Source organism: Octopus sinensis, linkage group LG9, assembly GCF_006345805.1.
Source record: "Octopus sinensis linkage group LG9, ASM634580v1, whole genome shotgun sequence".
NCBI lineage: Eukaryota > Metazoa > Mollusca > Cephalopoda > Octopoda > Octopodidae > Octopus > Octopus sinensis.
Window position 1 is genome coordinate 22,403,821 of NC_043005.1, and position 23,391 is coordinate 22,427,211.

Here is a 23,391-nt window from a genome sequence, read left to right on the forward strand (position 1 = left end):
GGGATTCGGAAGTCATTGTTCCAAACTAATCATGTAAGAACAGAAAAGGGAAAAAATGAAACACCTTATAATACTTCTGCTAGTCATTGCGTTACTTAGACTGTCAGTAACTCTTTCACGTGATTAGAGAAAAAGAAAGAGAAAAGGAGAGAGAAATATAGGGAGAGACATGCATCCGTGACGTGAGGCAGAGGGAATGTAATTGTAACGCTTTGAGGAGAAAGAAAAAGGAGAGAGAAAATGAGGCGAAGAGTGAGAGAGAAAGAGGGAGAGAGAAGCATTCATGACGTGAGGTAGGGGGAACGAAATGTTTATTACGTGATTTAAGAAGTTAGTTGGAGGTAGAGGAGAGTTAAAAATGTAATTTTAGCAGAGGGGTGATATTCTGAAGGTGAAGTTAAAGAAAGGCAGAGAGAGAGAGAGAGAGAGAAGGAGAGAGAGAGAAGGAGAGAGAGAGAGAGATGATGATGGTGGCGGAGATAGAGGTTTTCGTAGTAATTGGATAGTAAAAAGTGTATTGTTTTAATTGTACTAAGTTTTTTTATATCACCTATTACTTAATGCATGCGCATAAGTGCAATTCCGCGAAATATTCACACATATTTACATGGCAGACATATGCAATTTAAATAAAGGTTGTATCATATGTACGAGATATATATTTTCATATTTGTTCATGGAAAAAATGGAAAATTAAGAGTGGATATATATTTTATGAGTACTGAGTATTAGGTCTAGAAAATTGTGCATAAAGCATATAAACTGTATATATATATATATATATATATATATATATATATATATATAAAGTACATTAAGTTATCATCGTATTCCATTTTCTTTCAATTTACAATAAGTAGCAGATAAGCGACTATCTTTCCACACTGACATAATACAAGCTACGCTTTCAGATTCTTGGGATAAAGTTTTCAGAAATAACCTAATAGCTTTACCATTAATTCAGTGAGATATTCACGGGTCCCGCTAGTATTTGTATAAAGATGATACTCAAATATAGCTGTGTATTCTATATAAGATGTTTGAAAGAAAAGTTTTCCCATATATATATATATATATATATATATATATATATATATATATATATATATATATATATATATATATATATATATATATATATACATATATATGGGAAAACTTTATATATATCATATTAATTAGAGAAAAACCACTATTATGTAATTCAAACAATGATAGACATAAACTAAATCATAAATAAAATATAAAATATATTATAAAACATATAACTAGATCACAAAAAGTACAAAAAATGAATATACAAAATATAAGTAAAAAGACTACGTTTATTTAATTTTATTAATCTGTATTTATTATATGTGAACTAAAATCTAAAAGTATTAAGTGTGATTGTTTTGTAAAATAGTTTGTAACATAAAATATTAGAGTATAACTAGTGAAAAGATATTTTATAGTTTGTTAATGCTATTCTCAAAACTAAAATATATCTTCACAGATAAATACATTTTTCTATCTATTTACTCTATTTTTTTACCTTAGGTTTTTAACATGAAAAATGTATTATAGATACCTGGTCCTACTTTTAAGTTTCAGATTTAGTTAACGGAGTTTCTTCTATAAGAACAATCATGATTTTATTTCTTTAAGAAATATTGTTTAATTCTATTTAATTATTTATTTAACTATTAATGTTATTATTGTTGACCTGAGGAGTGACTATACTTTTAAACTGAATTGTTTTTCGATTAAAATTAAATTTAATTGTAATTCAAATTGAAGTTATAGCCACGAAACGTACGTAGTCTTTTTTATTATATATTGTTTATTCATTTTTTGTACTTTTTGTGATCTAGTTATATGTTTTATAATATGTTTTATTTTTCTTTAGAATATATAAATCTATCATTGTTTGAATTACATAATAGTGATTTTTCTCTATATATATATATATATATATATATTATATATATATATATATATTATATATATATATATATATATATATATATATATATATATATATATATATATATATAGGTTAAAGAACCCCTTAAGGCACAAGTCTGGGCAAGGTCGTTTATGGAAGACTGGCTGTTGCCCATGCATACGAGCCTCCCCACACCACGCAACCGATGTTATCCAAGAGAAAGGCAAAGCTGACACAGCTTTGCACTAGTGACGCCGCAACTCATTTCTCCAGCTGTGTGAATAGGAGCAACGTGAAATAAAGTGTCTTGCTCAAGAACACAATACACTGCCCGGTCCTGGAATCGAACTCATTACCTCATGATTGTGAGCCCGATGCTCTAAACACCGAGCCATGCGCCTTTTATATATATATATATATATATATATATATATATATATATATATATATATATATATAGAATGAAGTGTTTTTTACAGAAAAAAAAAATTCCATCAAAAAATGTGGCAGCATATTAAAATACCTTTACGGTTAAAATTATAAACAACTTATAAATAAGAGCTAAAGAAAATTATTTCAATGCCAATATGCTGATAACAGACTTTTAAATCGTCAATTTCCACATATTATTTACTCGCAACAGAAAAAAATACGAAGAACTGAAATCGGGGAAAGCTGGCCGATAGAATTTAAAATAAAAGTTCGTTATTTCTATATTGAATCAATTTCGGAATTAATCTCATAATAGATTCTTTCCTCTTCAGTAGAACATACGAAAGGATATAATTAAGATATTTACATGCGCCCATGGAAAGAAGCCGAGGCAAAAATCATGAGTACATATGAGTACCCTAGATATATCTAAAAATAAAATTCTTTGGTCAGCCCCAGCACAACGTGTTGACTGTTCTCCACTACAGGTTATAGTGGTTACCAGTCCCTATAGCGAGTAATAATATGTCTACTACTAATATAGGTTGAAGTTCTTTTACAGAAAAAAAATTCCATCAAAAAATGTGGCAGCATATTAAAATACCTTTACGGTTAAAATTATAAACAACTTACAAATAAGGGCTAAAGGTCCGAAAACATACAACAGAATAGACTCCGCTTAAGGCATCTAATGTGCCTGCCAAGTAGTGGTGTTAAACGGGCTGACGGATTAAGTCTACCACCCAAGTAGACCAAGATGGAGTTTGAATTTAGAACATCAAGAGATGGAAAAAATACCACAACGCTCTGATTCATATTTGCTGGTCTAATACTTTTAACTAGTACTTTATTTTTATTGGTCCCGGAAAGACGAAATTTAAAGTTGACCTCGGCGGGATTTGAACTCAGAATGCACTGCAAGGCATTTCGTTTGTAAAGTTCTAACAATCTTGCCAATTCATCGCTTTGGACATAAGTAAGTAGTTTTAGCAGTTTTATTGTGGTGGTGTGCCAGATTAAATATTTTGCAGTATTAAGTTTCATTTCTTTATGCTCAATTTTGGTCAAGGTCAGGTTTGCCTTTCGTCTGTGCAGATTTTATAAAACACCACAGACCGAAGACTGTATTATCCTTCTTCCAAAAATGTTAAGCAGTGTACCAAAACTCTTATTAATAGCGCATCCGAGACACCAAAGCTAGGTTCTTTGGGGACGTAATATTTTTTACCTTATTCTTCTGATTTAATAACAGGTCTTCCTTTAAGTCATAATGGAAAAATATAATTAAATTTTAACTTTAGAATACGAAACATATATTGCAAGTGAGAGGTGTTAAATGTCACAGTAGAACAATTTCATAAACAATTTCATACAGTGTGTAGAAAGTTAATATAAATGTATTTACCGAATGATGAAGAGCAGTCTACAAGATTTTGTTCCGACAATGAAATCAGTTTGCCATATTTTCTGAAGATCTGTCCTTCAAGTGAACCAGTAGCAGAAAATGCCCAGCATGAACCACACTTTCCCTGAAAATAGTCAATGCAGAAATATCACGATGCAAATAAGTATGTGAATATATGAGTTTTCTTTGAATATTATTTAAGTTCTTATTAATAATGTTTAAACCGCTCGCTAACAAAGTGACAAAGCTTTTTGAGTTAAGAGAGTTCCCGTTGTTTGTAGATATATGGTTGAGTGGAATGTTGGTTGAACTGTCGATGCACACGACCAAGTACGTGCATCTATTCATCTAAAGAGTCTCAGATTGAGAATCTTCAGAATGTCTTGTAAATTTTTACTATGCCGTTAATAGGTTGGATCTGGAGAAAGCGCGTCAATTTCTTGTACTATTTCTTCGAAAAGCCTGGTTTTCTAGTTTTTTTGTGTGTAAATCTGTAGATATACAGCCCAATGCACTTATGATGATTGGTACAAATGAGAATTTATATCCAGAGTAAAAGAACTGTAGGTCTCTCATTAATTCACCATAAATATTCTCATTTTCCTGAACTATTGATTGTGCATTAACATCTGCTGGGCAGCTGGCCTCTGCAAAAGTGTATGACTTTTGTTCTCTGTCCCACAGAACATTATCAGGTCCATTATGATAGTACCGAATTGCTGTTTTTTTGGAGTGTTCCACCAGCATTCCTTGTTTTTAAAGGTGTGAATACCTGTTAGTTGTGACAGTCCTTGCAGATAGCATTGTAAAAAGTTTTTGTATTGTTGTCATGCCTCATGGGTATGCGGTATCTTATTTTGAAGCTGCTGCTGTTGATATGGGTAATATCTTTCACACTGATATAGCATATCCGACATTGTCTATCACAACATGGGGGACTGGTGGTATCTTTGTCTCTCTTGTTTACCAGGTATTTACTAACTATCTCCTGTTCCTGGACAGTGAAGGTATATCTTATGTGGGATATAAAGTATTTTTCACAGGTCCAGGAGAAGCTACTCTTCCTGCTGATTCTGATGTTATCCTGTAGCTTATGAGATATTATCCATGTATTGCTTTTTGATGATATGATGCGTGCTTCTCGAAGCTCCTGTTTAGGGAGGCCAGTTCAACCTCCTTTTGATCACACAAGACAGTTGCACTCTCAAAGTATCTGCTCAGTTCTTCCCCTATTCTGAAGATGTTACTTTCTCTTTTGAGTATACATGTAATATACTCATTTCTTTCTTTACTGTACAGCAAGTGTTGTCTGAGTGATACAATGCGACATTCAAAAGGTGTTTGGATTGACGTTATGTTCCTGCCACCAGCTTTTCGTCTCATTGTTTGTTTGGTAGTACTTTTAGAGAAACATTCAAACAATCTGTATATTGTTTGTTTATAAGATTCAAGCATGCTATTGGCTTATTGTGTTTGGCTACGTGGCTCTCGTTCTTCTTTGGGACAGGAGTAGTCCGCGCAACCGTCAACTAACCTGGTATATCTAGCTCAACGTTCATTGTTTTTTAAAAAAGGGTCGTGAGAATTTCCCTATACATGCATGCACGTATGTATGTATGTATGTATGTATGTATGTATGTATGTATGTATGCATCTATCTATCTATCTATCTATCTATCTATCTATCTATCTATCTATCTATCTATCTATCTATCTATCTATCTATCTATCTATCTATCTATCTATCTATATCTATCTATCTATCTATCTATCTATCTATCTATCTAATCTAATATATATCTCCCTATCTCTCGTTTCTTCTATTGATATCAATATATATGTATGTACACACACACAATATATATGTATGTATGTACACACAATATATATGTATGTATGTATGTAGACACACATATGCAGAGTTTGCTTCAGTACAGAGCAAGATAGGGCCACTGTTCGAAGAAAATGGCTCGCCGACTGCAGATCCCCAGAAGATCAGTGAAATACTGAATGTGCAATATAATACTTGCAAGTAACTATGCCTGATGAGTTCTTTGGCCTAATATGCCCATAAGGAAGGTAGCAGAGCAGATGCTAAAAATTAGACCTGTCTCTCAGCAAAGTCATGGAGCGCATTTTCCAAAATAAACTAACTGCGTTCCTTGAAGATAATAACTTGTTTCCTGACACCCTGGATGGTTTTTCGGTCAGGAAGAAGCCGCCTTACACAGCTTTTGCAGCATTATGACTAGTTGTTGAAACAACGAATCGCTCAAACGGATGTGATATATCTCGACTTTGCAAAGGCTTTTAATGAGGTTGATCATAGGATGATATGTCACAAACTACGGAAACTCGGTATAACCGGGAAACTTTGAGAGTGGTTGCATGCCTTAAAAGACAGAAGCCAGGCTTGGTTACCAATGGAGCTGTTACCAAGGAGATAGTAACAGAGAGTGGAGTGCCTCAGTGGACTGTATTAGGATCGCTGTTGTACATGGTGGCTCTTTCAGATATGCCATCAGTTATACAGACAGCCACACTTACTAGTAAAGCCAACAACAGTTATGTAGTACAAGTAGTCAAGGAACCTTCTGATGCTAAGCTTCTACAGAAAAACCTAGATGCCATACATAAATGGGCTGAGGGAAGCAACATGCAATTTAATGCAGGCAAATTCCAAGCCCTCTGTTACCAGTTAATTGGTGTTCAGAAGCCGCACAACGATACTTTGGACGAAAAGGAGCGGCATTCCCAGAATCACATACGGTGCTTGATCTCGAGTTTGATGTGAGTAACGATGCCTCGTTTAACATGCATATCACCAAGGTGTTGGCAGTGTGCAGGCGAATAGCTGGATAGATTCTGAGAACCTTCAGAACAAGAGACTAGGAAACTATGCTGAGATTATTTGTCCTCAGCCGTCTAGACTACTGCTCTCAACTGTGGTCACAGTGTCAAATAAATAGCGAAACTTGAGGCTGTTCAACGATGTTACATAAGGAAGATTGCATCAATTAAGCAGCTGGGCTACTGGGTGAGACTGAAATAGCTACCACACTACTCCCTGGAATGAAGACGGGAGAGTTATGCAATGAAATATATATATATAGAAGACATTGGAGGGGGCTGGCTCTAAACTTCGGAATTGAGTGCTATACCAGACCCCCAACTGGACGTCACTGCACTGTTCCAAAGGTCCTAGTTTTCCCATTTAGAGAGAGAACCATGTACTGCAATAGTTTGAGATTCAAGGACCTACAGCTATTTAACGCCTTGCCAAAATATCTGAAGGATCTTCAAGGAGTAAGGTTAGATGATTTCAAGAAACAACTAGACCTCTTGCTATCCAGATGAATCCCAGATGAATCAATATCAATATCAAGGCAGGAGACTCAAATGAGGACAGCAGTGTCGAATTCCCTCCTTCACCAAAAGCCAAGCACATAAAATTGGTCATTAAAAAAGTGATTGCACTGGTGGTGCTCCAGCATGGCCACAGCCTTAGAGCTGAAATGCACAATACAATACACACACACACACACACACACACACACAATATTTATATCTACTCCTCTTCTTAGGTGGGGGTATAAAGGGTTACTAGATAACTGTGTGACAATAGTAGTGAAGATAGCTAGCATAGCCATCTATTGTTCAAATACACTTTCTAACCTGGTTCTTCACTCCTGTTACGTATCCATGTTGTCTCCAGTCTACCATACGAGGTAAGTATACAAGCTTGTCGCTGACAAATGTCTCGGTAATACTGTCCTGCGGAAGAAAGCCGTTCATCATTTCTACAAACTCTCTGTTACTCTGTAGATGAAAGAAAAGAAACAAGAAGATGAATACATTAAAATGTAGAAGAGCAATTTAAAATATATCTTATAAAGTCGTTTGTTAGTGTGTAAGAGTGCCTGTACAAAAGCACAAAATGGTGACACACGAAAAATGAAATGGGATTGGGCTAGCTTGTGCAATTCCTGTTCGAGCAGAATTATATGACATACTATAAAGCATATCTTAAGACAAGTGACGTATTTGATTATCTGCAAAATGATGAAAATTGCATACTGAAAATTGATGTTTGCTATAGTTCTTGTGTCTGAGTGGCATCGTAGTATTTGTAATCCTGCTCAGAACAAGTATGGCAAGTACCATAATTCGAGAACCACATTTTCGTTTACTATTGCATCGATATTCACACTCTCACCTGTTTGTGTGTATTATTTAAATCAATATTTGATATTTGTTTCAAATTTAGGCTAAAGGTCAGTAATTTTGGAGATTACATTGATTACATTGATCTAAGTATTTGATTAGTACTTTATGTTACTGATTACGAAAAGATGAAAGGCAAAGTTGACGCTGGCGGGATTTGAACTCAGAACCAGAAGCATTTTCCGATGCTCTAACGATTCTGCTGAGTAGCTATCTCTTTCTCTATATTTCTCAATGATTGTCTGTCTGTATGCCTGTCTGTGTCATTATTTCTGCCTTTCTCCCCATCTTTATCGAGCTCTCTAATTTACTTTCTCTTAATTTGTCTGTATCTATATGTTTCTGTCTCTCAGTTTCACTCCGTTTATCTGTTATCATCTATTTTTTTCACATTCTCTATATCTATCCATCAGACCGTCCTTATATAGACATATGTCTATCTCTGACAATCAATGCATTATTTTCTATCCCCCTTTCTCTCTCTCACCCTCTTTCTCTCTCATTCATACTATTTCTCTACTTCTCTGTCTCTTTCTATATTCATCTCTCTCTCTATCTCTGTTTTACTCCGCCTGTCTGTTATTCTATCTTTCTCTCACTCTCGCTCTGTCTCTTTCACTCTGTCTCTACCTCTCTGTTTCAGTTTCTCATCTTATGTTTATAACTCCCATCTCTCTCTCCCTCCCCCATCTCTCTCAACGAGCAATATAAAACACATCTCACCAGATCTGCATATTCGTTCATATCCATCCAAAAGGTGTGAATACCCATGTCAGCTTCTAAATTGTGTTGATTGATAAAATTACCATTCTCCTTCCATATAGCACGTCTAAAACAAATAAAACATCAATATTACATAATTTTGTATCAACAGATTGTATCAGCCATATATATACAACGCATTGTATTCACTAGGCAAACCAGGAAAATCAGGCAAATTCACCATCTCTTTTATGAACAACACCAAATAATATTTTTATAATTAATCAGCCCAAACAGCACCCACAGAAAACGAAAATACCACACTTCTACAATTTTCAGGAAGTACATATTATACATAGCAAAGATAGTAAAACAACGAACAAATTAGGAAATAACTTGCACAACATTTGGTCAGCATAAAGAAACAGCACTAGGTTATAAGTATTACATTCAACTCCATCTTTGTGCTAGATCTGGCTGAGAGCCCACTTGATCTACAACGAATCACACATAGCACGAAGTTTATAAAACATCTCAGTTCGTTTCCTCAGAGATAGCACAGAGACCATATTGAAAAGTTACTTATACACAGGCGCAAACGTGGCTGTATGGTAAGAAGCTTGCTTCCCAACTACATGGTTCCGGCTTCAGTTCCACTGCGTGGCACCTTGGGCAAGTGTCTTCTATTATAGTTTCGAGCTGACCAAAGCTTTGTGAGTGGATTTGGTAGTCGGAAACTGAAAGAAGCCCGTCGTATATATATATATATATATATATATATATATATATATATATATATATATATATATATATATATATATATATACATATATATACATATATATATGTGTGTGTGTTTGTTCCCCTTGCCATCGCTTGACAACCGATGTTGGTGTATTTACGTCCCCGTAACCTAGCGGTTTGGCAAAAGAGACCGATAGAATAAATACTAGGCTTACAAAGAATAAGCACTGGGATCGATTTGTTCGACTAAAGGCGGCACTCCGTCATGGTAGCAATCAAATATCTGAAACAAGTAAAAGAATGTAAAAGAATTGATTTGAAAATGTGCACGCCGATTCACGGCGTCTTGTCTTATGCAATACAGAATTTAAGTCCGAACCAAGTGCATTTCTCTGTAGATCGTGTTAATCGTGCTGTAGATCGCTTTAATCAATATCATTTTAAATCATTTTTAGCCCCAGGTCAACTGTGATCAAGTATGGTCAAAGGCATTCCAACTTGAGACGTGTCTTTTCAATAGAATTTACTATTGCATTTCTAACGAGTCTTTGCTTTTTTTAATACGTAGAGTGTAATTTAAGGAAAATCTGACTACTAGTTCCAGAAGGCGAAGCCATCAAGTAGTGCCCCTTTGTTGATTGTCCTGTATGTCAAGAAGAATATCAATATGTCACTCTGTCGAAGTGTAGTCGTTGTAGTCCCTAATTATAATTAGGGAGGGACTACAACGTCATGGTGGTCTACATCTATTGCATGTAGGTAATTTAGTTAATATAGGAAAAGTAATATAGCACTAGGTAACGTTTTAATATTCAATAAAGCTAAGTTAGACAACGATGTAGATCATGACCATTTTGCAGGGCCTTTGAGACCAGTAGGGAAGAGCTAGGAAGAGTTATCCTCTGATCAGAGATCTGCTTTGAATAGAAATGGACGATTGGGTGCAACTGTTTTTGTCCCGGTCATTTATTACAAACAGTTTTGATATCAATTTATTTGGTGACAGACGTTTTAGTACCAGGAAATGATACTCTGGAGTAATTAGTCTTTATTCACAGATATAGCTGCCAGGAGGTATTCAATAATAATTTATCTTTCTACACACACACACACATCGCACATAGATGGTGATCTGAAGAGTGCAACCTCTATTTATGCAGCAGAAACCTCATAAAAATGTGTATTTAGCTCCCTTAGTATTTCTGTTGCTTTAGTATGCAGCCTTGATATGGTATAATTCTTGCTTCTCTTCACATCATTTATATTCACTATCAGCTTTGCCTGCTCTTCGAAGATGATGAGAAATCCATTACTCACAAGTTTTTCATTAATACATTTCGGTAATACTTCATCAGCTTTCATATGAATAAATGAATGGTATTTAATTAAAAATATACAAAAGGATGCCAGTAGAACAACGCTTTTTGCAGTGCACATGCATGCGTTACAATAAGATATCACATTTTCGGAAGAGCAGTAGCATGATTTGTAGCCTAAATAAAGAGCTGAACTAGGTGTAGAAGTCAAGTAGTTTGGTAGTTTCAGCCCTTTAAAGGGTTATTTATAAAAAATATGCTTAAAGTTTACTTTGGTGTCACCAAATGGGTTTTATTGGCATGCAAAACAGCAATGCCAACACGTACTTGACTCTGTTCTGAATACTGTAACAAAGCAGTAACCACTAAAAACACTGGAAGGGAAGTGGTATTGCTAAACTAAGTCACACCAAAATTGTTATATGATTACGGAAATGGAGGAATACGTGAGGCGCTAAAGGCGCTAATATTTGGAAGTAAATAGATATTAACTGGAATATATATATATATACATAAGATCACCGTGTTATGGGTGACAGGTTAAGATTTAAAATATATGTATATGAAGAGGGTATGAAGGAGAAATAAGACCGCAATGAATTTAATTCAAGAGCCTGTTTTAATTATAATATTATGAAGAAAAGGAAAAACATTCCACAATTGCACCACTGTATAAAACTAGACTTCTGTAGAAGAAAAGAATTGTATTATCAATGTAATGAAACAAATGATATTAATAACAAAATCACAGTAAACATATTGTTGCGATATGCTTATTAAAGCAGCACATCCTCCGCCATATCGTTTAATAACCACGTGCTGTGCTGTCGAACATCAGTCATCACTCGCAGGGAACAGTGACAACCAAAAATTTCTTCCAATGGCTGAGAGATAAAATTGGGGAACGATTTAACGTTAACTTCTGCTGGCACATAGCGAAAGAATTTGAAACCAGTACTGTAAATTAGTCAAACATGAATTCTTCCTCCATCTATAATACTGAAACTATAATGTATAAATCTGACAAACTTTCAAATTCCAGTGATGGAGTCTTAGCAAATGGGCGCAGAAATTTTATTTACCTATCACATACAAGCCCGAAAAATATATATTTTGATGGTAAGACTGTGAAGATCAACAGACTTTGAGAATGATTTTAAGAATATTATTGTTCCAAGCGAAATGCAAAGGCCTCATGTGAAAATATGAAAGAAACCTAAGAAATAACTTAGTTGTCGTATTTTCAATACAGCACACACACACACACACACACACACAAACACACACACAGGTATGTATGTATGTATGTGTGTATATATATATATATATATATATATATATGCACATGCATACACAGATATATAATATATATACATATAAACACACACGCACACAACATACACTCACAGACACACAGACACAGACACACACAGACACACACAGACATACACACACGCATACACCCATACACACACACAGATATAAAACATAAGATTTCATATTTCTGGAGTTAATTCTCGTCATTAACGTTGAAACGAAGTGTAATACTATAACATACTAGACAATAGTAAAATAAAACTAACTGGTTTGGACTAAGTAAAGTATGAATTATCTGTGATATTTAGAGAGGTAGACATTTATAACCCAGCAGGTGATTTGATCCCTAATCCATAACGCAGTTTATTCAGATTGCAATAGATACGAAACCTGAGTACTGTCCGAAGGTCTGCTGATTTTATATTATTAGCATACAGTTATATCACGTTCACATACAGATACATGCACACATACATGTACAAATACGGGCACACACACATACACACACACAAACACACATAGATACGTGCACACAAAAACGTATGTATGTTGTATATAAATATATCTATGCATTAGTACACATACATGCAATGTATGCATGTTATATATAACATATCAATGCATTTACATACACACACACGTGCGCACATCCACCTCATACAGACGCGCACTCACCCCATATATTAACACATCTATAAATAATTTTACCTGAAATTTTCTGTTTCTGCGTTTCTGTATTCCTTTCTGAAAGTGGATTTGTACAGTTCCCAATTTTCATCGTTCGGAATCAACTTTGCCGAAACGAGAGTAAAACCAATTATAAATGTAAGTAAAGGCAACATCATATTGAATAGTGATATGGAAACATACAACGTATACAAGTATAGTGAAATATTCTTTCTGATATATATATGTGTGTGTGTGTGTGTGTGTGTGTGTGTGTGTGTGTGTGTGTGTGTGTGTGTACACGTATATTAATACAATCGGAAGAAGTTTGAAAAATCGCAACCGCTTTCCGTCGCGGAGCACCAATGTATGAATAAACTGTAATTGTTTTTAAAGAAATGATTATAAGAAAATGATGTATGGAAAGAGGTATAAATTTATAGAGTAGGAGAAAGAAGGACAGACAAACAGAACGAGAGAGCCTATCCCATTCTTAAATGGTGGAAAACAAACACCGCCAAAAGAGCAATTAATTCATAAAGCGATGCAAGAGATTTAGAAAATAATAAGAGAGTTAAGAGTGTTTCAGTTATCAGGAAATGGGGATTATTACAAAATGGGCTGAGAGAAGAATGATAAAAAAGCGGATGAATTACAGCTGATAATGCTGGGGACCAATAAATAAATATATAGATAAATGAATAAATAGATAAATAAATTTAGGTCCCAAGAATAAAATACCTGATTCTCGTAGTATTTTAAGGGAACCTTTTTGCCTGAATTCACACAAATTTACATTACTCATTCAGGTTAGATTTTTGTGTAGTAAGCAATTTCCTTCTTAAAGACCGACATACATTTATTAAAATATAAAAGACATAACTATATTTTAAAAAGTAGTTTAGTTTAGTTTCTGCTTTGCGTAATATAAGACTTGTCTTTCTTGAGAATTTTGTCAGCAAACATACTGGGACTCCAGCTGCCTAGGTAACACTTTTCTATAGTAGGAATGTTCTGATGAATACGATCGTTTATCATCCCCAGATTTTCCGGAAAAAAGTTCCAGTGAGAGTTCAAGAAATGAATCTTTAATAATATATATCGCATCGTTAGGTAAGATTTACGAAGATGGTCATCTACTAGAACAGGATAGTTTTCATTTTGCTATTTACCCCGAAAGTTAACATATCTATGTTTTTGAAACTTGTCGTGCAGTATTCTCAACATAATTCATATAGCTTTCAAACGTCAAGAATCTTAATTTTCTTATATGAGGGCCAACAAAAACTCCTTTTTCATCATGGCATCACTCACCCAGGGAAACTTATTTTGCAAGTATTTGAACCTAATTTGCGCTTTATCCATAACCTTTACAAAATTTTTTCAAGTTCAAGCTTGATATGCAACTGAATCTTCCAAAATATTTTTCTTGCCTGAAACAAGTGAGATAAGTTTGGTCAATTATTCTGAACGTAGAGCTTTCTTTGTTTTATTTACATAAAAAGAAAAACAATTGTACTTGGGGTAACCAAGATGCAACCCAAATTTAATTACAATGGACTTTAGATCTCAACAGATATTCTATTCATATTTCTGCTATTGACTCTTTTCCACAAGTAGCATCATTTTGCCACGAGCTCTTTGTGAGATCTGCAATATACGATATAGACACAGAAGAGAATCTATTTTCATTATGAAGGACCTCTTTGAAACTAACTCTAAGAAATTAAAGAAGAGTAACCACTTATCAACGTTATGTTAATGACCAAGAAGCCCACATCTGAATTATTAGTACACAAAATATATATCCATCTTCAGAACAGAATCATTCATTGAATTCTTCATTATGGTATCTGTAGAAAGAACAAACTTTAGAGTCGTAGTTTGACTTCTATTTTGAACTTAAAATATCAGTCTGCCGTTTTAGATAAATTCAAATTAAGAACTTGGTCATTCAGATTTTCTTGTGACAGAAAATGTGGCTGATTCGAGAAACAAGTAGCTTGCGAAGCTGGGTTAGAAAAGTTATGTTTTTATTTGTGCTTCCTCAGCAGTTAAAGTAATATGCTCAGAGGGATTTGGTACTAGAAGTTGAGCAGCATGTTTAACTGGGACTCACTGCAGAAGGCAGATTAGAGTAATTAATTAAGATTTTTTATTTTTGAAGTGATCCCATTTGTATTCAAAAGACAGAAATAATATCTTAATGCTCGAAATATCAAGTGGCAGGTGACATGAATGACGTATTCATCCCATTAGTAGACTTACATATGTCACACAACAAATGAGGAGTTCAACTCTTCTCCTGATCAACCCCTTTATAACATGTTTTTTTTACTAATGGTATAAAATTGTTAGGCTATCACCTGTATAGCCAGGATAAAATAGATAATTCAGATAGTTCCGCAACCCTACAGAGCAGTTACAACGCTGAGGTAAAATCAACAAGAAGCAACGGACAACAGCTAACAATATCGTGGGATTTGCAAATAAACTGACTTCGAGCTGTGTTATTCATACGAGTCAAGGCTCGTAGACAAAAGTCTCATATCTGAACAAATCTAAACTGTTAACTGCCCCCTGGATATAAAAAACGAATAGAGCATGTATATTAATATTAAAATCTATAATTATACTTATATTGACTAATATATTATATCATTATGTTCTTATTTGGAGATTATGTTAGGTGAGAGAAAAATAGATACAGCATTATAAGTAAAATAAGCTTGGTAGGAGAAAATCAAATTTCATATTTAGATTTAATATAAAAATTATACACTTAAAACATCAATAAAAAACGTGTTTCTGTGTATCAAATGTTCATCAGGGTCGGCTGAAAATACAAAAGGCAACTCGACTGTTCACCCCACTCAAATTTCAGGCCTTGTGCCTATAGTAGAAAGGATTATTATTATTTAATATCAAAGATTTCCATCCAGTATTTCTGACCAGCTGCTCAGTATAATTACCTCCATGAATAACCGTATCATAAATGCATGATAAAAATCGTTGAAACTTGATGATATATATATATATATATATATATATATATATATATATATATATATATATATATATATATATATATATAACGACAATAGGCGGTCATCAATTTGTAACGATAGTGTTGTATCGGGAAAATGAATGAGTGAAGAACAATATTAAGAGTATCGTTTATTGATATATTTACATTTGCCGTTACAATGTTGAAGATAACTTTCTATAGCTGTTTGTGTACACAAGTTATTTGTGGATTTCGAGTCCATCGTGCATGTCAGCTCCATCTCTGTGTGTTACTACGAAAGAATAAAAGATATGTAGGTAGATAGAAAGGGTGATAAATCTACTCCCGCGCGTTAATCAGCATACTGAAAGATTTGCTCTTTGCCCCCCCCCCCCCCCAAAAAAAAAACGAAAAGAAGAAAAACGGGGTCGACACAAAGCGGAATAAAGCTTATGGATCCTTGTATTTATATTCTTCATAACTAAATTAGGTCAAGCCGAAAACAAAGGACTTTTCTAGTCAGTCTTGACCAATGTATAACTGGAAAAGGTCCACAAAAAGCGAGAACAGTTGACTGAAGACTTGTTTGAAATTGTGGATTCGATTTCGAATCCTAGCTTAAAACGTTGGTAGCTGTCGGCCACATATATTATTTAGCAATATATGCATATTGGAAGTTAACATGACGCTGCTACCAAGTTGCGATAAAAGATTATTTTATCAAGGCCGTATGTTTAAGAAGTTCACTTCATAACCATGTGGTTTCAGCTTCAGTCTAACTGTCCGGCACCTTATACTACAACACTGGGTTGTCCAAATCCCTATGACTATGATTGGAGAAAACTGGGAAGACGCCCGTCTCCCTCTCTCTCTCTCTCTCTCTCTCTCTCTCTCTCTATATATATATATATATATATATATATATATATATATATATAAATTGCAGTGTACAGTATTATATTTCCTTTTTCAAAACTGAAAAGATGGGGTATTATTATTTTAAGCCGTAACTTAAAATGCTTGAAACATTCACATCCGATGAAATTACCGTTTTTGACGCACTAGATAATTTCAGCACCATTGCATAAGCACTTCGATCCATACAAGTATAGGAAAGTAGATTTTAAAACGACGACGACTTTGATAATGATGGTAATGCTGATGATTTTTATTATCGTCTTATTCATGGTGTGCGATTTGTATATGAAATGTTTTACTCGAAACATGCATAAAAGTGTTCAAGACAAAGAAAATGTGTTAAATGTCCTCACAATATTGCATTTTTTTCTGGAACTTCTTTATATCTATTAAGAATTTGGGGGTATTATGATTCGACTAAGATGTAGCTATCTCACTCTTCTGCTGGTGGGTTGCTTAGATTCATTTTGCGTATTAAATTTTGAACTACGGAGTGTCGGCGTCCACCTAGCTGTATGTAGGTTATACAAGGTGGTACAGTCTATCCAACTGTAAGTAGGTCCTGCAAGGTGGTGCAGCCTATCGAGCTGTAAGTTGTCGTAGAGAGTGTTACAGTACAGGGTGATGAAAAAGTGGTTCCTTCCTCGCACATGATGTCATTGTTTAACTCAAGGTCAGCGCTTATTGAGCATTAGTCTTTCAAGGATGTTTTTCCTGCTGCTGAAAACTTGCGTTTATTCAGAAGGAACACCAGCAGCTTTGATTTCGCCTGTCTATATCTCACAGTGGACAAACAACAACAAAAACAACAATAACAGTAGTAGCAGTGGCACGTGTAAATAAAAGAGTGAAAGAAAGGAGCAGATCTGCCATTTAAAAGTAACACAGTGCCATTCTGAGACGACTCAAGATGAATGTGTGTGTGTGTGTGTGTGTGTGCATACATGTACACATACATACACACCAGCTGAAAGATATCACGCATATCATCATCAGCTACTAAAAATGTCTACATAATACTACCTTCCCACAAGGCGGCGAGCTGGCAGAAACGTTAGCACTGCAGGGCGAAATGCGTAGCCGTATTTCGTTTGCTATTACGTTCTGAGTTCAAATTCCGCCGAGGTCGACTTTGCCTTTCATCCTTTTGGGATCGATAAATTAAGTACTAATTACGCACTGGGGATCGATATAATCGACTTAATCCGTTTGTCTATCCTTGTTTGTCATCTCTGTGCTTAGTCTCTTGTGGGTAGTAAAGAAATAGGTATTTCATCTGCCGAAGGCGGTGAGCTGGCAGAAACGTTAGCACGCCGGGCGAAATGCGTAGCCGTATTTCGTCTGCCGCTACGTTCTGAGCTCAAATTCCGCCGAGGTCGACTTTGCCTTTCATCCTTTCGAGGTCGATTAAATAAGTACCAGTTACGCACTGGGGTCGATATAATCGACTTAATCCGTTTGTCTGTCCTTGTTTGTCCTCTCTGTGTTTAGCCCCTTGTGGGTAGTAAAGAAATAGGTATTTAGTCTGCCGCTACGTTCTGAGCTCAAATTCCGCCGAGGTCGAATTTGCCTTTCATCCTTTCGAGATCGATAAATTAATTACTAGTTGGACATTGGGGGTAAATCTAATCGACTGCCTCACCTTCCCCTAAAATTTCTGGCCTTGTGCCTAGGGTAGAAAAGAATATTAGAAATAAGAATACTGGTGGAATATACCAACAAAAACAGTATCTTGATTTATACACAACAGGCCGGATAAGGCTATATAGGACAGGGAGTTAAAGTCATGCATTGGTATAGAAATCAATTGGCCAGTGGATTTGGATGTTTCTTCAAAAATTATGGAAAGGAGAGCATAAAGGGAGAACCGATGAGAAACCTACAACTCTTATATATTCAGGTTACAGAATTTAATATGTTCCTGTTATCATAGATGCACTGGGTTATGTAACAACTGATTTGCACAGAAACCTATAAATTGTTTGGTTTTCAAAAAAGAACATAGATACAGTCGATCAGATGAAAGCAAACATTTGTAAAACATTTCATGAGATTTTAGTCCCTGATTCATGGGTCAGTATTTGCACGCAGCCACATATAGACATGGAATACATATACACACATACATACATGTGTTTTATTGTGGCACGTATATCCACAAGTGTAAGGTTATCCACACGGCCCACACATGCATTCAACATGCATATATATAAATGGCAACGTCAACCATTTCAAGTAATAACAGGAAAAATGCTTTTTAGTTTATTGGAGTTATCCCTCTTGGATTGGCTGCAAAACGGGTCACCACGACACGACAGAATATAGGGTGGTGTTGAGTCCGAGGTGAAGAAGGAGTTGGATAAAGGGCTGGAGTTGGGGAGTGGGAAATGTGGATAATGGGGGATAGTTAATTTTTAAATCATGTGTGATCACGTACATGTATATGTGCGTATGCGTACGTATGTATGTGTGTGTGTGTGTGTGTATGTATGTATGTATGTATGTATGTATGTATGTATGTATGTATGTATGTATGTATGTATGTGTGTGTGTGTGTGTGTATGTGTGTGTGTGTGTGTGTGTGTATGTGTGTGTGTGCGTATGTATATGTCAATTGTGTCTGGCAAGTCTTATATGAATTTCTCAGATTTCAGTACAGGGAAAAAAAAACAACTGGTGTACTCCAATGTCTATATTCATGGTGCAGTCGGTCAGTATAGTAGGGAAAATTTTCGCTCATGAGTGCAGGAATAGAAAACCTCGCTTTTTACAGTTTAGGCAGGTGTCTAGGTTGACAGAATTCTCAGAGCTTGCACTTCATACTACTGTTTAAGTAAGGTTTACTTGTCCAGTATTCTCCATTCGATAAGGTGTGCGCAGCGTTTTCATTCAATGTCCAATGAAATGCTTAGAGGCATTTCGTCTGTTATTACGTCCTGAGTTTAAATTCTGCCGAGGTCGACTTTATTAGCACTGTTATGGCCTTCTGTATTATCGTTGTCTTTGGAATTGTTTCGGATTCTATATCTGCTAGCCAGCCTTTCTTATCATTTTGGCCTAGTCGCATAATCATTGCTCAAATGTTTCAAATATTTCTCGGTGCTGCCAGTCGCTGCAAATCCTTTTCCTCCCCTCGTATTGGTAATCCATTTCTATCTATTTTTGCGTGCTAGCAGTCGCATATTGACAACTGCATTTATCCGGCTGCCGAGTGCGGTGTCTTCATCACTGATTCCAGTCCCATTTACGCTGGTATCTATGATACTTCTTTCTGACATTTCACTCACTTTCTGACATTTCAGTGGTGCCTTTTCATGAAACACCATCACTAGATGAATTATCAACCAAGGTTTGGAGAGACCCCCATCTACTCACTTTATGAAACAGTTATACTGCACCAGATTTTATACTGGTAGTACTGATACTGTATTGGCTCATTTTCAAAAATGTTTTTTTAGGTTGCTTGCTGTCAACTGCTTACGAGTACAACCTACTCGGATTATTTTTTGACGTCTACTCCTCTAGAACTGCCGATTCCCGGCCAGATCTGGAAACGATAGTGGTTGAGAGATAATTCCACACTCCTCAAAACCGTGGAACTCCCGATGATAGCCCTACTACTGATGCAGTTTAACAGAAACAACAACAACTAGAATTTTGTCGGGCATGCTAACTCACTGCTTTGACAACAACAACAATAACAACAATAACCCTTACTTAATTTAGCACATGGCCTGAAATTTGGTGGGAGAGGTCTAGTCGGTTACATCGACCCAAGTGCTTAACTGGTTCTTATGCAATCTATCTCGAAAGGATGAAAAGCAAAGTCGACCTCCGCGGAATTTGAACCTAGAACATAAAGACGGAGGAAATACCTATTTCCTTATTACCCACAAGGGGCTAAACATAGAGGGGACAAACAAGGACAGACATAAGTATTAAGTCGATTACATCGACACCAGTGCATAACTGGTACTTAATTTATCGACCCCGAAAGGATGAAAGGCAAAGTCGACCTCGGCGGAATTTGAACCTAGAACATAAAGACGGAGGAAATACCGCTAAGCATAATGTTCGACGTGTTAACGATTCTGCGTGTGCATAATACACACAAACACATACACACATACATGCACGCTCACATACACGTAGGCAAACATACAAACACACGCATGCACGCACGCACGCACACACACACACACACACTTCCACTGAATCAGTAGATACTCTGTAATTTCCCAGGTCATCTACGTAACTGAATGAAGACTAAACAAGAACACCGAAGATAGTGAATGGATAGTTGTATTTATGTGGTTGGATGCAGTCTGACATCACTCCTGTGAAGTATGAGCCATAAATTAGCAGAAAAATACTTAACCTTTGTGTTAAGAAAGAGTAGAAAACTTTCAGAGCATAGAGTTATTAAAACAAGAGGATAATGGCCGAGAGAAAGGAATAATTCATAACGTGGTTAGACTGTGGGATTTTGGGAGCAGGCACACGTAATTAGTGAATAGTAGGGCTGAATGAAGCGAGTAATTGAAGGGACAAAGAAGGTTGTCAGAATTTACAAGGTGATATATATCACATGTTAACTATCACACGCACACACTCGCGCGCGCACACAGACATATGCACTCATACACATACATATACACAAAATCACACACACACACACACACACACACACACACACACACACACACACACACGCACACCGTGGTTCAACTGTTAAGGATGATTGCTCGTTCAAATGGATTTCAGGTGTGGCAACGTCTGCATTACCTATACAATATTTTGATTATCCTCCGACACGGGTTTGACAGATCAGATATCAAAGGTTTGAGTATTAAATGCATGCACAATGGACTTCGGGACTTTTCGGTTCTGAACTGGCTGTTGTTCGAATGTATCTATAAGTTTCATAAGATACATGTGAACAAAAAGCAGCACTAGTTTATCTCGGTCGAAAAGAGGTAATTACCTTACTAGGATACAATTTTGCACTCTATGAAACGATATTAGGTCCTCCGCAGCGATCTGTTCTTGGTCCCCTAGTTTATTGCAAATATCAACAACATATTTGCTAACCTGAAACATGTTACTGTCTTAAAATACGCAGACAATATTACACTGGGCCTTAAGATAAAAAGAGCAGATCCTATGCGCTGTAGATCTTTCCTGTCTTGAATGTCATACTTCTTAGGGCACTGGCACTCTAATGCTTCGACCTCCAGCAGCAAAATGGGTAGAAGCTCAGAAGATTACCCACCATATGTCCAACAAATTCGGCAACCTATTTTTAGGTTAATATCTCTTTGACCTGCGTACATAATTATAAAGCAAAAGGTATTGCGGCATCTACGACTTTCGGAACATTTTTATCATGCACAGGATTGTCGAAGCATGGCATAAACTATATGCTTTGGCTGTTAGCTGTAGGACATTGCAACCTTAAAAGATTCCATGCTTCCTGAAATTCAGCACTGAGTCTGAGGTTCTTGTGTACTCTTTCTTTTTTTTATGGAACCGTCATTCTTCCCTTTTCTGGTTTCTTGGGTTCCATTCTATGTGCATTGTCTTTTTTTTAATTGCGTTATTGTTGGTTTTTGTCCTCTCTTTACTTTTTAGGACTACTTGTAGTACATCTGAACATTGTAAGCAATAAGTTTATCATTATTATTATAGGTGAAGGCGCATGGCTCAGTAGTTAGAGCGTCGAGCTTTCGATCGGGAGGTTGTGAGTTCGATTCCCGGATCGGGGTGCGTGTTGTGTTCTTGAGCAAAACACTTTATTTCACGTTTCTCCAGTTAACTCAGCTGGAGAAATGAGTTGCGACATTACTGGTGCCAAGCTGTATGGGCCTTTTCCTTTCCCTTGGATAACATCAGCGGTGTGGAGAGGGGAGGCTGGTATGCATGGGCTGGCCTTCCACAGACAACCTTTATCGAACTTGTGCCTCGGAGGATAACTTTCGGATCTTTTCGGTTTGAACGGCAGTTTGTAACGTAATTTCTAGGTAACTAAAAAATTTTAAACTTCGTATACTGGTAGAATGTGTTTATAAAACATCATTTTCTCTTGGCTTTATTGAGAAAATTCTATAGTTTGCAACATATTTCGTCTAAAATTTCTTGCATTTCGGCAATTTTAACCAATCGCTGACCGTCCATTGAGGTGAAAGCATTCTGTGCCGCATCAATATGTCCCTCGTTTAAGAAATAGATTGGGTTTATTTACATTTGTGAAGAAAAAAGATACCCTTCCCCCACCCTAACCATAGCCCTAACTAACCCTTTCTCTCTTTTCTCAATACTGTGACCTGTAACAATTCGCATGACCTGCACAGCTTCTTTTTCGACTGATCGTCGACTCTTTCAGTCACGCATCTCTACTTTCAACACGGTTTGTTTTTTTTCATTGTTCGTTTCTTCACTTTTCATTCTACCCTTCTTTCTGTCCACTTTTGAGTCATTTAAGACAATTTCTGTTGCGTTAGAATACGTTTCTCTTGCCTCGAGCCTTTATTTTGTTTGTTTTATTCTTTTATTCACATTTTTGTGTCGTTTTTGTTTTTGTCACTGCTTAATAGTTCGCTCGCTATTCTCAACAACTTTTCGCTATTGACGCTATTAAAACTGAATACTATTATCATTAAAGGCGTGAACGTGTAATGATATTTTTGGAATATAACTGATGAAGAAAGAACCATTCTATGTCCTGTGTGTGAAT

At 35.9% G+C, this 23,391-nt stretch overlaps 1 protein-coding gene across 2 annotated transcripts in view; it reads right to left on the reverse strand.

The window, feature by feature from the left end:
- Nucleotides 1-13,168, reverse strand: part of LOC115215505 (cathepsin L1-like) — an 18,638-nt gene extending 5,470 nt beyond the window's left edge. Inside the window, exons 1-4 of one of the 2 annotated variants that reach the window (XM_029784666.2) lie at nt 12,776-13,163; nt 8,712-8,817; nt 7,440-7,583; nt 3,765-3,888 (exon numbers count right to left, since the gene is read on the reverse strand). In XM_029784666.2, coding sequence (XP_029640526.1) covers nt 3,765-3,888; nt 7,440-7,583; nt 8,712-8,817; nt 12,776-12,912 — 511 coding nt within the window. In that variant the 5' untranslated portion in view covers nt 12,913-13,163. Of the gene's footprint in view, nt 1-3,764; nt 3,889-7,439; nt 7,584-8,711; nt 8,818-12,775 lie in introns of both variants that reach the window. The other variant, XM_029784667.2, reaches the window with a different exon arrangement.
- Between the last annotated feature and the right edge of the window lie 10,223 nt (nt 13,169-23,391).